The sequence below is a fragment of the Macaca mulatta genome, chromosome 12 (genome assembly GCF_049350105.2).
Source record: "Macaca mulatta isolate MMU2019108-1 chromosome 12, T2T-MMU8v2.0, whole genome shotgun sequence".
Taxonomy (NCBI): domain Eukaryota; kingdom Metazoa; phylum Chordata; class Mammalia; order Primates; family Cercopithecidae; genus Macaca; species Macaca mulatta.
Genome location: NC_133417.1, coordinates 80,021,524 through 80,036,815, shown reverse-complemented (window position 1 = coordinate 80,036,815; position 15,292 = coordinate 80,021,524). Strand labels below are relative to the sequence as shown.

General features: G+C 35.3%; 1 protein-coding gene across 3 annotated transcripts in view; it reads left to right on the top strand.

The window, feature by feature from the left end:
• Nucleotides 1–15,292, top strand: part of ATF2 (activating transcription factor 2) — a 91,587-nt gene that overhangs the window by 61,227 nt on the left and 15,068 nt on the right. For 2 of the 3 annotated variants that reach the window (XM_028830861.2, XM_028830859.2), the window contains 2 exons: nucleotides 6,356–6,505; nucleotides 11,012–11,218. In XM_028830861.2, coding sequence (XP_028686694.1) covers nucleotides 6,356–6,505; nucleotides 11,012–11,218 — 357 coding nt within the window. Of the gene's footprint in view, nucleotides 1–6,355; nucleotides 6,506–11,011; nucleotides 11,219–11,662; nucleotides 11,737–15,292 lie in introns of all 3 variants that reach the window. The other variant, XR_003721316.2, reaches the window with a different exon arrangement.

Below are 15,292 nucleotides of genomic sequence, written 5' to 3'. Positions count from 1 at the left end.
AATGAAAGACTGTCTAGTACTTTTTAATACAACAGAAAAATTCCCAGGATATAATTTTCTACAGAATTAGACTATTTGTCACCAAATTTTGGTTTAGGGGTTTTGTCACTAAGCACGTAAATCATATTACTCTTCTAATAAAACAGTTTTCTTTTGTAATATTTGTAATCAAAAAGCAACCGTTCTGAATAAGAAAATGTTAATCATCTGGGGATTTTAAGATTTAGGAAAGTATTTAAATAGTATCCTCCAGAATCTTTTTTTTTTTTTTTTAAGACGTGTGACAAACTGAGAAATATCTTTGCACACAGTGGGTAGCCAGTAGGTTTTCTGCAGGGGGTTTCTACTGAAAGCTGACAGAGGGCATCTTGGCAAATGTTCAGAAACCTACATTAACTTGGTTGGGCCCTGCATGGAACCTCATGTTCAGCAGAATTCTTCTGACCTGCCTCTTCATGCCGAGCTAATCAGCAAACACCTAATGAGCCCACTCCAAGGAAACAGACCCTCTCTCAACCTACTTGATTTTCATATGTTCTCTGGGGGTGGGGAGACAAGATTTCATGAGGACTGATGATGCTGCATAGACCACAATAATGATAATTAACTTGCTGAATTTAGAAGATTATGCTGTTAATTAGTTGCAAAATAAAGATAAGTAATAGAGCAGCAGATGGTAGGATAACACCCAGGAGAAGGAGGGTTATTACTCTGATGAGCTTTTGTGGCACATATGAAATATGGATCTGACTTTTTCATAAATTGTTTCTAGAGAAGATTATCTTTTTTCTTTGAACTATGATGGAGTACTTTGTTCCTACCAAGTTCTGACAGATGTGATAAAATTTATTTTCAAGGGTGCAACATAGAACTTGAATGACAAATTATTTCTAGGAGATCACCTCTTAAAGCAAATGTATCAGATTGGTCAGCACAGCAAATTATTCATCCCTTAATTAATTGAAACAATCTGTATCTCTCTAAGAAAAAAAATTTTCAATATGGTAGTTGAACTTTACATCACTGAAAATTAAACATTAAAATATTGATCTGTTTCATAGAAATATAATAAAGACATTTTTGTTTATCAAAGTCTACCTTTAAATTAAAATTATGCCTAAGTTTTCTTGTACATGTTGGATAATGTAGACCTTGTAAAGTCCTCCTTTTGTTTTTTGGGGGTTTTGTTTGTTTGTTTTTTGAGTCAGGGTCTTACTCTGTTGCCCAGGCCAGAGCTCACTGCAGCATCAAACTCCTGGGCTCAAGCAAACCTCCTGCCTCAGCCTCCTGAGTAGTTGGTACTACAGGCATGCACCACCACACCTGGCTAATTTTTAAGTTTTTTGTAGAAATGGAGTTTTACCATATTGCCCAGGCTAGTGTGGAACTCCTGGGCTCAAGCAGTCCTCTTGGCTTCCCAAAGTGCTGAGATTACAGGCATAAGCCATCACACCCCACCTTAAATCTTTAATTTTTGTGAGTGCTCAATCTTTATTTCTCAGAGTACTTAATCCTTATTTACATATATTAAATTTGTCCATTGAGAGAGATTTTGATCTTAGTAATGGACTGACCAATATCAGATGCTTGACTTAATTGATCACTAATAGATTTAGAAAATTTAACATTAGACTAGAGCTCCAGTTTGGCAAAGCTTTTGTTTAAAATATGTTCAGTTAACTGGGAGTCAAGAAGTAGAATTTCTGGTTTTATCTCTGCTAACTATGATTCTGGGAAGTAACTTCAGTTTTTTGGAGTTTCTGTATCTGTAAGATAGTGATTGGACTACTTGACTTTCATTATCTCTGCTAGCCCCAAAATTCTGTTGTAAAATAGATGTTCATTACATTTATATGTATTTTCATTTATTTTTCTTTAAACCAAAGTATTTGGCCTTCTTCAAATGCTCCTAACAAATATGTATGGCTGGATTGTAGATATCCTTACATTAATTGTAAAATTTATATGAATGATACTTAGTGACTGCTTTTTTGACCTAATTCTAATTTTTTTAGCATATGTGCATTTTTGTTGTAGTTTTAGAAAAATTAATGGACAGTTTAGAACAGTGTTAATTAACCCTTTAAATCTTTTTCTTCTGTTGTATACCCACTGGCATACTTTTCAACTCAGACCCATTGTAATCAATGTAACAGCATGGAGCAAACATTAGAGCTTCCTCACTGGATGAGTACTGTATACCCTAGGGCAGTCAAGGAAGGATAATGAATGGATACTGATGCTGCTTTTAAGTGCTCTATAAGGTAGTAACTTGCCCTACTAAAGATTATTCAAGAGAGTGATGTTTATGTATTTCAGGCTCCCCTATGTGCAGTTACTGTATTTCATTAATTCTGAGAGTTAAGCTCTTCACTGTAAAACTTTAAATGCTCTTCAATTCTATGATGATTTCTACCTAAGGACTTAAAAATGTTTTCCCAACACATAATTTACTAAGCCTCACATTTCTACCTCTAGTTATGTCTGTGCACATTTTAAAACTAGAAATGAAAGCCCCAATGTATCACTATAGACTAGTTACTAGTCATTGTATTTTGATGTCTAACATTCTATTTATAAAATATGTAAATATGCAGACTTATGACCTCCCAAGGCTGTCTCCCTTTGTTCTGACCCACACTTTTCCAACTCAGGTCTTTCTACTTTAAATACTTCTTCATCATTTTCCTGAGTATTCCTATCTGATTCTAGCCAGCTACTACTTTAGTCCCTCATTTAATTTCAGTTTTAATCCATCCACTTCCACATTATCCCATCAATTATTAGGGTCCTAATTGCCTATGTTTTAGCTACTAATATAGTTGTTTCTGATTGTTTATAAAAGGAACTAGGAATCTTGTCTTGATTCTGAAAAATTCAGTTTTTGGTATGGTCTTGAGCATGTCTCTGTCAGGAATGCTTGCTTGTTCCCCGGTGCCGTAAAGAAATAGCACGTGAACATGAATTTAATTTCCTCAGCAAGGCCAGTTTTTTTACTTTCTGCAGAAAGGGTACACTCGCCAGCAGTTTTCCCACAAGAGTACACCAAACAAAGGAGACAGGGTCATTTATAACCTGACGCGTCCACCCTACAGCTGTGTGTGGTTTCTGTTGACTGGAACGGGACCTCACATTCTGTATTTGTCCCGATTGGCTAGCAACTTAGAACTTTTTAAAGAAACAAAGGCAGAGGAGAATAAAGGAAGGAGAAAGTAACTTGTGGGATCCTGAGAAAGGTAAAAACACCTTCAAATAAGGAAGAGGAACAGGCTATGACCTAATGCTTGCTTGGACCAGTATAAGCATGCCAGGGCATATATTTAGGCTAAATTGTGGGAGCTAAGAACATAAAGTACATTGATTTCTTTATTACAGCTAGCAGATATTTAAGAATATTAGCACAGGTCTTTGAATAAATTTTGCTTCTAAGAGAAGTTACTATTTATTCCTAATTAGATGGGAGGAAAGTCTTTGAAGAAGAACCTCTACTTTTTATATCTCACATATAAAATATGTCTGGGATCAAAGTAATGCTTAAGATGACCCTTAAGGACATTTTGAAAATTCAGAAACATAGAAACTCTCCTGATTCTTTGGACCTCCGTACTAAGAAAATAGAGGCCTCAATAGTATTCTTAAAGAAGTAAGGAAACATCTGAAAAATTCTTTTACAAGTCAGATAGTTTTACATGTTACATTTGTTTTTCAACTCAACTCTGCAAGGAAGTTATTATTCCAAGTTTTATAGGTAAAGAAATTGAGACTCAAAGATGCAATGTTAAGTTCAAAGTCACAGATAGTTTGAGGTGGAGTTAGGTGCTGAACCTAAAGTGTATTCTCAGCTGTATAAGACCATAGTACATTGCATGTTCTAATCAGTGAAAGCACCAAGATACTACATAAGTGATAATTGTTATAATTCATGAAGAAGTAGTCTGTCAGAAAAGAGGGAGAAAACATGACTGATCCTGGCTTAGCAGTTGCAGTTAACAGGTTTGGCACTCTCAATCCTTATGATTGTCTTTTGAATCATTAAGCCACAAAGCTTCAGACTCTCTTTCTTGATCTTTCCCTGTGTTTTCTGGTAGCACCAAGGATAAAGTATGCAGCATGGTGCCATGGAAATATTTTGAACTTGAAATTGAAGAGATCTAGGTTTATATCCAGAATTTGAACTAGCTTAACAGCTCTGCATCCTTGAGCAAATGATACCTAGTTTCCTAAAGTGTAAAATGGGGATACTATACAATTAAAAACTCATTAAAAAACTACAGATAATATAGATAATACAGATAATAGATAACACAGATAATACGCAGGTGAATCTCAACTGCATTGTGCTAAGGGAAAGAAGCCAGATTCAAAAGGCCATACAATGTATGTTTCCATTTATATGATCTTCTGGAAGAGACAGAACTCTTGGGATCAGAAAATAGATCAGTGGTTTCCAGGGCCAGGGAGGAGAGTATGACAGGAAAGAGCATGAGGATTTTGTTATGGTAAAACTGTTATGTATCCTGATTGTAGGGTAGGTTGCATGAGTGTATTTGTTTGTTAAAATTCAATAGAGGCCGGGCGCGGTGGCTCACTCCTGTTATCCCAGAACTTTAGAAGGCGGAGGAGGGTGGATCACCTGAGGTCAGGAGTTGCAGACCAGCCTGGCCAACATGAAAACCCCGTCTCTACTAAAAATACAAAAGTCAGCCGGGCGTGGTAGCATGGGCCTGTAATCCCAGCTCCTCAGGAGGCTGAGGCAGGAGAATTGCTTGAACCATGGAGGTGGAGGTTGCAGTTAGCTGAGATCATGCCACTGCCCTCCAGCCTGGGTGCAGGAAGAGACTCCCTCTCAAAAAAAAAAAATTAATGGGATTGTACACTAAACAGAGTTAACTTGCTATGTGTAACTTATATCTCAAGAAAACTTTTCTTTTTACAAATTGACTTTATTTTAAAAATCACACCCAGAATATACAGTGATTCGCAAGAGAGAGAAAAAATGTCCAGTAACATTTGTTCATGCATAATTACTGCCTCAGTTAAAATTCTGGTGATCTTTTCATATATGCTTCAGATTTTATGGGATCTGGATCACATAGTAAGAAGATAGGCCTAGATGAAAAGAAAGAAATTACAAGTCTTGAAATAGTTATAAAAATTTCTGAATTTTTCTTAGTTGAAGTGAATGGAAATACTTGTACTAGTATTATTTGGGGATCTTTTTCAAAAGCTCTTCTCTCACTCACCCCTTTCTGCTATACTCAGGGAAGGAAGAAAGGAAAAGATTGCCAAGAATATGTGTTCTTAACACTTAACACCCCAGACAGTTATTTACTTCTGAGAAGTTTGGGAAACACTGGGTAGGCTGCAACATAGTTCTCACGTCTCTGTCTCTCTCTTTTGTCTCTAACTCGCACTCGCTCTCACTCTCTTATTAGCCTCCATCCCCCTCAAAGATGCACCTTTATAAGAATCGTAGGAAAGTGTAGTATATATAACTCTGACTCCAATTTCTATAATAATGTATATTTGGGGCCCAAGAACTACATCTTAGTTATTAAGAACAGTATCAGCAATAATAGTCTCAGGTCTGTGGGATCCCCGAAGTCCCTTTCATTGCTAAGGTACTGTGGTATGATTTATCTTTGCAAATTATTTCATATTTACAGATCGTAACAATAAAACCACCTTAAAGATCACATATGACCATTTTCACTAAAGAAATCAATTTCAGTTAACAAGTGTTTCTTTTATACCTATGTATCAAATAATTATACCATTTGCTAAAAGGAATACCCAAAAGTATAAGATAATCTCTGCTCTTAAAGAGCTTACTAACTGGTTGGGAGATAAAATAGTCATATATGACAAATTTTTATTGATAGCATAATAAGCTTCACTGAAATTGTATCTTGAGAAAGTGGTAGACATAAATATCTGGGGCCTCATTCTAATACTAGATCTATCATGCTCTGAATGTGAGTCCAATACAATCCAATAATTAACTGGCAAACTGCAACATCAAAAGAGAACTAGATCTGCTTACTGGGGACAGGAAAAACCTAAGAGAGATAAACTCAGCTGTAGGTTCTAGGAGGAGGCTCAGTTTGTCCCCATTTGATCTCTGTTTGCAGATTTGGTGCCAGTGCTTACTTGGCCAATGACACGATGTTACATTTTTAAGGCCTTTATTATTATTTTCTCAAAATTCACTAGAAACAGCAAAATACATAATTCTCTAGTAGTACTAGGCAAAAAGACTCAAGGAAACTACCTAAGATCTCACTGTTTGTCTTACCGATATTCATGATGATCTTTAAGGACTTAAAAAAAATTTTTAATGGTGTTTGCATTTCAGAGATTAAAAGCTGCTTTGACCCAGCAACATCCTCCAGTTACCAATGGTGATACTGTCAAAGGTCATGGTAGTGGATTGGTTAGGACTCAGTCAGAGGAATCTCGACCACAGTCATTACAACAGCCAGCCACATCCACTACAGAGACTCCGGTATGTGTGTTGTTTTTATTATTCAGCACTCTGTCATCTTTAAACAGACAAGTACAGTATAACTTATGACTTATTTAAAAAATATTATTCTGGTCATGTTGTTATTCCAAAGGGGTATCAAAAGCCTTAGGAAAAGGTAGCTCAGTGTACAAGAATTGATACAAAAATAAACATAATAGAGCGGTTGTTCTGTTTAGGACACCTGTAAATATTTCTGTGGGTGTCCATATATGTTGGTCTGACGTGGCACAATTCTTTTTAAAGAAAATATCTTTTTCTGTTGATTTTAGGACAGTGAAACTAAATACTGCTTTGAGAAATTTCCTTTACTCTCTGTTTCCTGATTGAGGAAGTTTATAGAGTTATGACTTTGGAAAATAGTTATATAACTAGAAAAATAATATTAGAACCTTATAGTGAGAAGAATGAAATTGTATCTTGTTTTCTTAGTTATTGTCCAAAACTACAAATTTGACATAAACCATAACTAATAACACTAGATATTTTTTCTTGCTGTGGCATAAACAGGTTTGATTTGACCTATTCTCCTATGTAACCAAGGTATTGAGGTTATAGGAAAATTTAATAGGTTAAGTTCTGTAAATTTTATAGACAATAACTTCTTTGTTAAGGGATGCTGTGTTCTTCAGAAATGTATATAACTAAATCTTATGTTCTTTTTCAAGTAGCAAAACTAAGATTTCTAAAGAATCTTTTTGGATCTCGTCTTAAAAAATTATTGATTTTGCTTTTTCCTAAAATGCCATATGTTTGTGATTACAATGCATATCATATTTTAGTATTGTGTTGCCATGTACAACCATTAAAGTGTGTATGTCCCAAAGAGGCAGATGTTTTTTTCTGTTTCCGATACTAGCAGAACAAATAATTCTTGTTTCTGCTTTTAATATTTGTTCACTCATTGTAAAACATTACTCTTTGTTATTTATTTATATAAGTAACCTTATCTCACTTGTAGGTAATCAGAAGTCTTTTAGAGAAATATGTAGATAAATATTCACACACATACACACATATGTAGGTATTACATTACTAACATAAATCAAATGGTTGCTGAATTAAAACTTGTGAAACATCACCAAAGGAGCAAATACGCTTTATGGCAGCTGTTTATACTGGAGACCCCTTTCACTTACCTCTAGTCTGTGACTGCCTGTGAGATGATTGATATTGTTATATGCCTGCAGTGCCTTTCTAATTCTTTCTAGTAAAGGATTATTGTACTCCTGTTAAGTGTTTCAGAATTCTATTTAGACCTTTTATCTTTACTTGAAGAATATTAGCATTGGCATTAAAAAGCAAAAGTTTTCAATCAAAGAAACACACATAAACAAGTTTTAGATTGCCACCTAAGCATAAGTATTTACATAACTGCATCTTGTCTTTTAAAAACTTAACATAATGAAATGTAGTTGTGGTTGTCATCCACTAAACAGCTTAGGGACCAAAAGGGAAAATGAGAGGCTGAGTGATTGTGTATGTGTGTTAATGTTATACCTCAGGGTTTAACAATGTTTCACAGGCCATATGCAACCCATGGGTGTTTTTTTGTGGTCTGCAAGTTAAGTATGACTTTTTACATTTTTAAAGGGTTATTTTTTAAAAATGAATATAATTTATTTTTATTGTCCTTTCTTGTACTAACTATAGTTTTCCTGGATCTAATTTTTATTTGTATATTTATATGTTGTTGTATTGGATGGAAGCCCCATGAGGGCAGGACTTTATCTGTTTGTTCACTGCTATACTTAGTTTCTAGAATAGTTCCTATAAGTATTTTCTGAATGAAATGGAATGAATTAATCAATAGACATGGGACGAGAAGGAGCAGTATACACTTCTAAGAAGCCTCCAATCCTTGATAGGCATAAAGATATACAACTATAACTCTGAGTAGCAGAAATTAAGCTTCTGCTATTATTCTAGTACTTATGATTAGTCTTTGCTGTAATGAGTTAAATCAATTAAAACAAAAAATAAACTGTTCTCTCTTATTCAGCCAGCTGAGTAAAAGAAAAAACCTACTATTCTCAGTAAGAAAAATAGGAGGATGTGGGCCGGGCGCGGTGGCTCAAGCCTGTAATCCCAGCACTTTGGGAGGCCGAGGCGGGTGGATCAACGAGGTCAGGAGATCGAGACTATCCTGGCTAACACGGTGAAACCCCGTCTCTACTAAAAATACAAAAAAAACTAGCCGGGCGTGGTGGCGGGCGCCTGTAGTCTCAGCTACTCGGGAGGCTGAGGCGGGAGAATGGCATGAACCCGGGAGGCGGAGCTTGCAGTGAGCCGAGATCACACCACTGCACTCCAGCCTGGGAGACACAGCGAGACTCCGTCTCAAAAAAGAAAAAAAAAAAAAAAAAGAAAAATAGGAGGATGTGGCTCACGCCTACAATCTCAGCACTTTGGGAGCCCTAGGTGGGTGGATCACCTGAGGTCAGGAGTTTGAGACCAGCCTGGCCAACCTGGTGAAACACCATCTCTACTAAAAATACAAAAGTTAAGCTGGGTGTGATGGCGGGCGCCTGTAATCTGAGCTACTTGGGAGGCTGAGGCAGGAGAATCTCTTGAACCCGGGAGACAGAAGTTGCAGTGAGCCAAGATCACGTCATTGCACTCCAGCCTCGGCCACAGAGCGAGACTCTGTCTCAAAAAAAAAAAAAAGGAAAATAGGAGAATGAAGAAAAAATTTCAATATTGCAAATCTTGAAGCCAACCATAGAAATATTTTTCTAAAACATTAAGTTACAATTACATAGGTAAAAGAAACACTCTAATTTAAATGCTTAATCTTTATTACAATTAAAATACTTCTTTTTTGAGACGGGATCTTCCTCTGTTGCCCATGCTGGAGTGCAGTGGCACAGTCATGGCTCACTGCAGCCTCGACTTCCGAGGCTCAAGCAGTCCTCTCCCACCTCAGCCTCCTGAGTAACTAGGACCACAAGCACATGCCGCCACACTTGGCTAATTTTTTAAATTATTTGTAGAGATGAGGTTTTGCTATGTTGCCCAGGTGTGAAATACTTTATAAATGAAATAACTCTCTCTGTAATGCTAGTTGTTTGGACAAAGAAATGATAACTTTATTTTTTGGAATTTTTTAGAGTGAAAAATAGTTTGGTAATTTACCTGCAGAATTTAACTTGAGCCTTATGTAAGATTTGTATTACATAGATTAGGAGAAAACAAATTTTCTTTGTGCATACCATTTTTAAATATAATAAATCATAGGTAAAAGATTGTTTTCAGGCTTCTCCTTTGGATTATGTGCCTATAGCCACAAAGTGTTCTTTTCTCTGCACCATTTCCAAGAGCTCATTTTCTTCTTTCTTTTTTTTTTGTATTTTTTGATGCTGAGTCTTGCTGTATTGCCCAGGCTGGCATGCAGTGGTGTTAATCTTGGCTCACTGCAACCTCTGCCTCCCGGGTTCAAGCGATTCTTGTGCCTCAGCCTCCCGAGTAGCTGGGATTACAGGCATGCACCACCACGCCCAGCTAAATTTTTTGTATTTTTAGTAGAGACAGGTTTTCACCATGTTGTCCTGGCTGGTCTTGAACTCCTGACCTCAGGTGATCCGCCCTCCTTGGCCTCCCAAAGTTCTGGAATTACAGGCATGAGCTACCACGCCCAGCCAAGAGTTCATTTTTTGACACCCATATTCATTTGTTCTGTGGCACAGTTTTGGGGTTCATGAAAGGCTTGAAGGTACCCATTGTTTTATAGTCTTAAACACTAGACAGTATTACTAGTGACTGAAGGTCTCCTTTTTTCTCTGGCTAATCTGAGATAACCAAGCTGATTCACTGGGGAGCAGAGGGAATAATTAAAATGAAAATTAAGGTTCCTGTGGGATTCTCCCTACCAGAAAAATGAGCATTAATAAATACAAGAACTTGACCCTTAGAAAAAGACTGAGCGTAAATTTCACGAACTGAAGAAAATCTGAATATACCAAAGAATATACATATTTTTACTTCATAACTTTAGAGAAACCAATTTTCTTTAAGAAAATTGACATTTAATATGATATATTTTAACTTAAAAATAGCATAGAAATCTTGGTTTTCTATCATGAATTTAAATAGGAAGTTATTAAACATTTTGAGAAATTTATAATCAGCAGTTTTCCAGGGATTGAATAATACAATAAAATCTGTTAAAATACACTTGGAAAAATATTTCTATATATCATTTGTATCATATTTTAAATTTTTTCATATTTGTATGTAAATGAAAATATTATATATAAAGAATACATTTGCTGTGACATTGCATTAGTGAGAATTGTGTTATAGATAGCTCCTAACATAAGTATATTCAAGAAAGACGTTAAACCACATTTTCATATTGTCCCAACATACTGATGTATTCAACAAAACTTAGAAAATAAAATTGCTGTCCCCCTTTGACACCGTTTACTGCCTATGTTAATTCACTCACTAGATACAAATATAACAAGCTTTCATCTCTGTTTATAATAGGCTTCTCCAGCTCACACAACTCCACAGACCCAAAGTACAAGTGGTCGTCGGAGAAGAGCAGCTAACGAAGATCCTGATGAAAAAAGGAGAAAGTTTTTAGAGCGAAATAGAGCAGCCGCTTCAAGATGCCGACAAAAAAGGAAAGTCTGGGTTCAGTCTTTAGAGAAGAAAGCAGAAGACTTGAGTTCATTAAATGGTCAGCTGCAGGTAAGGTGCATATATGTGAATTTTGTTTTATTTCTTTTTTAATAATTGTGAACATAGCTTTTTTTTTTTTTTTTCTAGTTGGGCCTCCATACATTTTAGGACATAATATTGGGTGTGTATGGAATCTATAGTAAATCATAGTTTTGTAAACCTGTTTGTTTGGATGCTGAGATTAAATAATATAAAGCTTTCAACACTGATACAATGAAGAAATTTAAAATATGTTTACCTGCGTACAGAAGTAGCTAAACTATCTGGTTTGAACTTTATAAAGTTGTGATATAAAGTGCAGAGAATTTTAAAATTTAAAAATATCACTGTTATTTCACTTTTCTTGTCTATTTTTTTGGTTTATAGCACAACTATAAAGTTGCTTCAGTAGCAGTTTTTGAATTCTTTCATTCTTTGAATTATAAATTTTGTTCTGTTTTGTTTTATTTAAAGTGAATATATTGCTCGTGAAAGGTGCCAGATTGACAGCTTTGGAAACTGAAGGACTCTAATTATCCACAGACCAGGTACACTATGGCCAGTGGCAGTACAGATCATTTCATACTGCCCTGCCAATGTGCCTCAGATACATTTCTTAAAACCTCATGGAGTATAAAGTTTTAAGGCAGCACCAAATCTGTTTCCTTTGTTTTTCTTCCTTCCTTTTGTTTTTGTTGTGTTTTTTCAACGTAAATATTCTCCCATATAATCTTAAACTACCAATTGATAAGTATCAACTAGAAAACTGATGTTAATAAATTGCACTTGTTATTAATCTAGCTAAATCTTCTGAATTATCCATACTCAGTTAAAAATGAATCTTTCTGTATAATCATAATTGATGGTAAGAGACCTGCTGTCTTCTTAAATCTGTCTTTAAGATATCACCAATATAATTGTCTGTTTAAATGGTTAGGAAACAGTTTTTAGCTAAATCAGACATAGCATTTAACCAAATGTAAGTTTTATAATTTAAATTTTTTTAATGCGAAGCAGACATCTTTCAAGTCTTTATTGTGCTTTGAATATTGACCTGATAGAACAAATAGATTGTCTTGCAGAACTTATTTTTAATGATTTTAATGATTTAGAAGAAATTTTTAATACAATGTACCACATCACATAGACTTAAAATTTGTACTTATCTTCTAGGGTTTATTAAGACATATATTTTATTATTTATCATCTGATAAATTGTTTTTTGTTTTTGAAACGGAGTCTCTCTCTGTCACCTGGGCTGAAGTGCAGTGGTGCAATCTTGGCTCACTGCAACCTGCAGCTCCCGGGTGCAAGTGATTCTCCTGCCTTAGCCTCCCAAGTAGCTGGGATTACAAGTGCACACCACCACGCCCGGCTAATTTTTAGTAGCGATGGGGTTTCACCATGTTGGCCAGGCTGGTCTTGAACACCTGACCTCAGGTGATCCACCCGCCTTCAGCCTCCCAAATTGCTGGGATTATAGGCTTGAGCCTCTGTTCCTGGCCCATCATCTGATAAATTTTTAATCAAGAACAAGTTTCAGAAATTTTTAGAAAACATTTCTAAATTTTCTTTTTTTTTTAAATAATATAGACTGTAGGTGCTAATTTATGCTGCAAAAATGGCTATTTTATATCAACTCTGTTATATTTATTATTAAATTTTCAGATATTATTACATTAATGAAGTGATTTAGGTGTATTTTTTTCCGTTCTTGACTAACAAAATCTTCTGAATGACCTGCTCTCTTTTAGTTGTATGACATAAAACACAATCACTGTTACCTTCAGTTGTCTAACCTATATAATAGATGTGGTAATACCTGATGGTCTTACTTCTCTGTATTGTTACATAAATCAGTCAATTCAAGGGTTTCTTCCTACAGAAAAACTAGTAAGACAAATTTACCGTTATTTTCCTTTGTAATTTGGCTTATTGTGCCTTATTTAAGAAGTAAAAGCACCTGAAAACTATGAAGTAGTACATACATATATGTTATTATTTACAGGGATTTTAAGCTAGGCAAGTTTTCTGCTTTGAACCATTTTAGAGCAATCTTAATAGTTTTTAATGAGATATTGCTGTTCCTTAGTTATACTGCAGCACTGGTTACCACTATTAGCCCTTTATTATTGCAGAAAACCATGGAAAATTCAGTATTCAAAAGAAATATAATCTTGACCCCATTTATTTCATGTTTTTTCTATCACAATCTATGATTAAAATGTCATTATTTTAGCAGTGCTTTGTATATACTTCCTAATTTGGGTAGAAGTTTTTTGATTGGAGAAATAAAGATAAGATTTATCGGGCCGGGCGCGGTGGCTCAAGCCTGTAATCCCAGCACTTTGGGAGGCCGAGACGGGCGGATCACAAGGTCAGGAGATCGAGACCATCCTGGCTAACCCAGTGAAACCCCGTCTCTACTAAAAATACAAAAAACTAGCCGGGTGAGGTGGCGGGCGCCTGTAATCCCAGCTACTCGGGAGGCTGAGGCAGGAGAATGGCGTAAACCCGGGAGGCGGAGCTTGCAGTGAGCTGAGATCCGGCCACTGCATTCCAGCCTGGGCGACAGAGCGAGACTCCATCTCAAAAAAAAATAAATAAAAATAAATAAATAAAAAAATAAAAAAAGATTTATCATTAGGTAGAAGTTTGCTGACATCATTTTTTGAAGCATGAGACTATTAAATGGAAGCTAAATTTAGGAAATCACTAAATTAAGCTCTACATTTGAACTTGAGTTTAATATCTCAAATTATGTACAGAACAAGTAAAACCAGTATTTTTAATCGTTAAAAACTGGGTGATGATGGCATCGTCTTAGATTTAGAAATGCATTTTAAAATAGGAGCCAAAATGATATATTATCAAGGATTTTATTTAAAATGCTTCTCCAAAAAAAAAAAAAGTATTATATCCATCTATTTATGTTAACCTGGGAAAATATCTATAGTATATATATTTGTATGGGCAAAAAGAAAGTTGTTGGAAACAGCCCAAATATCCATCCAAGCTGAATGGATAAACAAGTTATGGTTTATAAGTACAATGAAATATTATTCCGCCATAAAAAGGAATGAAGTATATACTATGGTGTAGATGAACCTCAAAACATTATGTTAAGTGAAAGAATACAGAACAAAACATCAGATGTTGTATGATTCCATTTATGTGAAATACACAGAATAAATAAATCCATAGAGAGAGAAGGCATATTAATGGGGGAGGGAGAATAGGGAGAAACTGCTTAGCGAGTAAGGGGTTTTACTTTGGAGCGATGGAAATGTTTTGTTACTAGACAGAGGGTGGTAGTTGTACAACATTGTGAATGTACTAAATGCCAGTTTAAACTGATTACCTTTATGTTATATGAATTTCACCTCAGTAAATTACCAAAAAAGGTCAGTTGCATCTTAATTAAGCATTATTATTATGCTTAATAAAGCATAATCCTTTCTTATTAATAAAAAGGTTTACAGTTAGATGGGTAAATGCATAGGTATAGGAACTGGTATAAAAATGACTCCCTAAGTATAGTTAGCATTTTAGGAATGACATGTACCAACGTGCAAACAATGGTGAGGAGGGAATTGAGAGTGTGGATGGTTTAGAAAGAAAGGGTACTTCAACTATGACTTTCTGTTATTGTTTCAAGTCGATATATTATTTTGACTTTTTGTTGTTTTCTACTTATTTGTCAAGTAAAGTAAGTTTTTTAAATGTGACAGATTTTAGCTTTCAGAGTGTGAAGAGTTAACATGCCTATAATAGATTCAGGGAGAAAAATTTCCTTCAGTCTGCCAACAGCAAAACCGTTAACTGTGAAGAACAGAATGACTTGTAAGGAAAACTGAACGTCAAAGAAATAATTATACCCTACTTTATGTGAAAACTTTAATCAATTCTGTATTTCCTTGATGATCCTTCATGTGACATGCAAGCTTAGCTGATCAGTGTAGTGGGCAGTAATGACCCATAGTTTACTTATAAGTTTTATATGTGATACAAGGTTTAGCAAGTGTTGAGGTATGATTGTTCATATTTTTACCAAATACATATTAGGTCTTAAAGAAAATATATTCAGCCTTATTGCCGCATTCA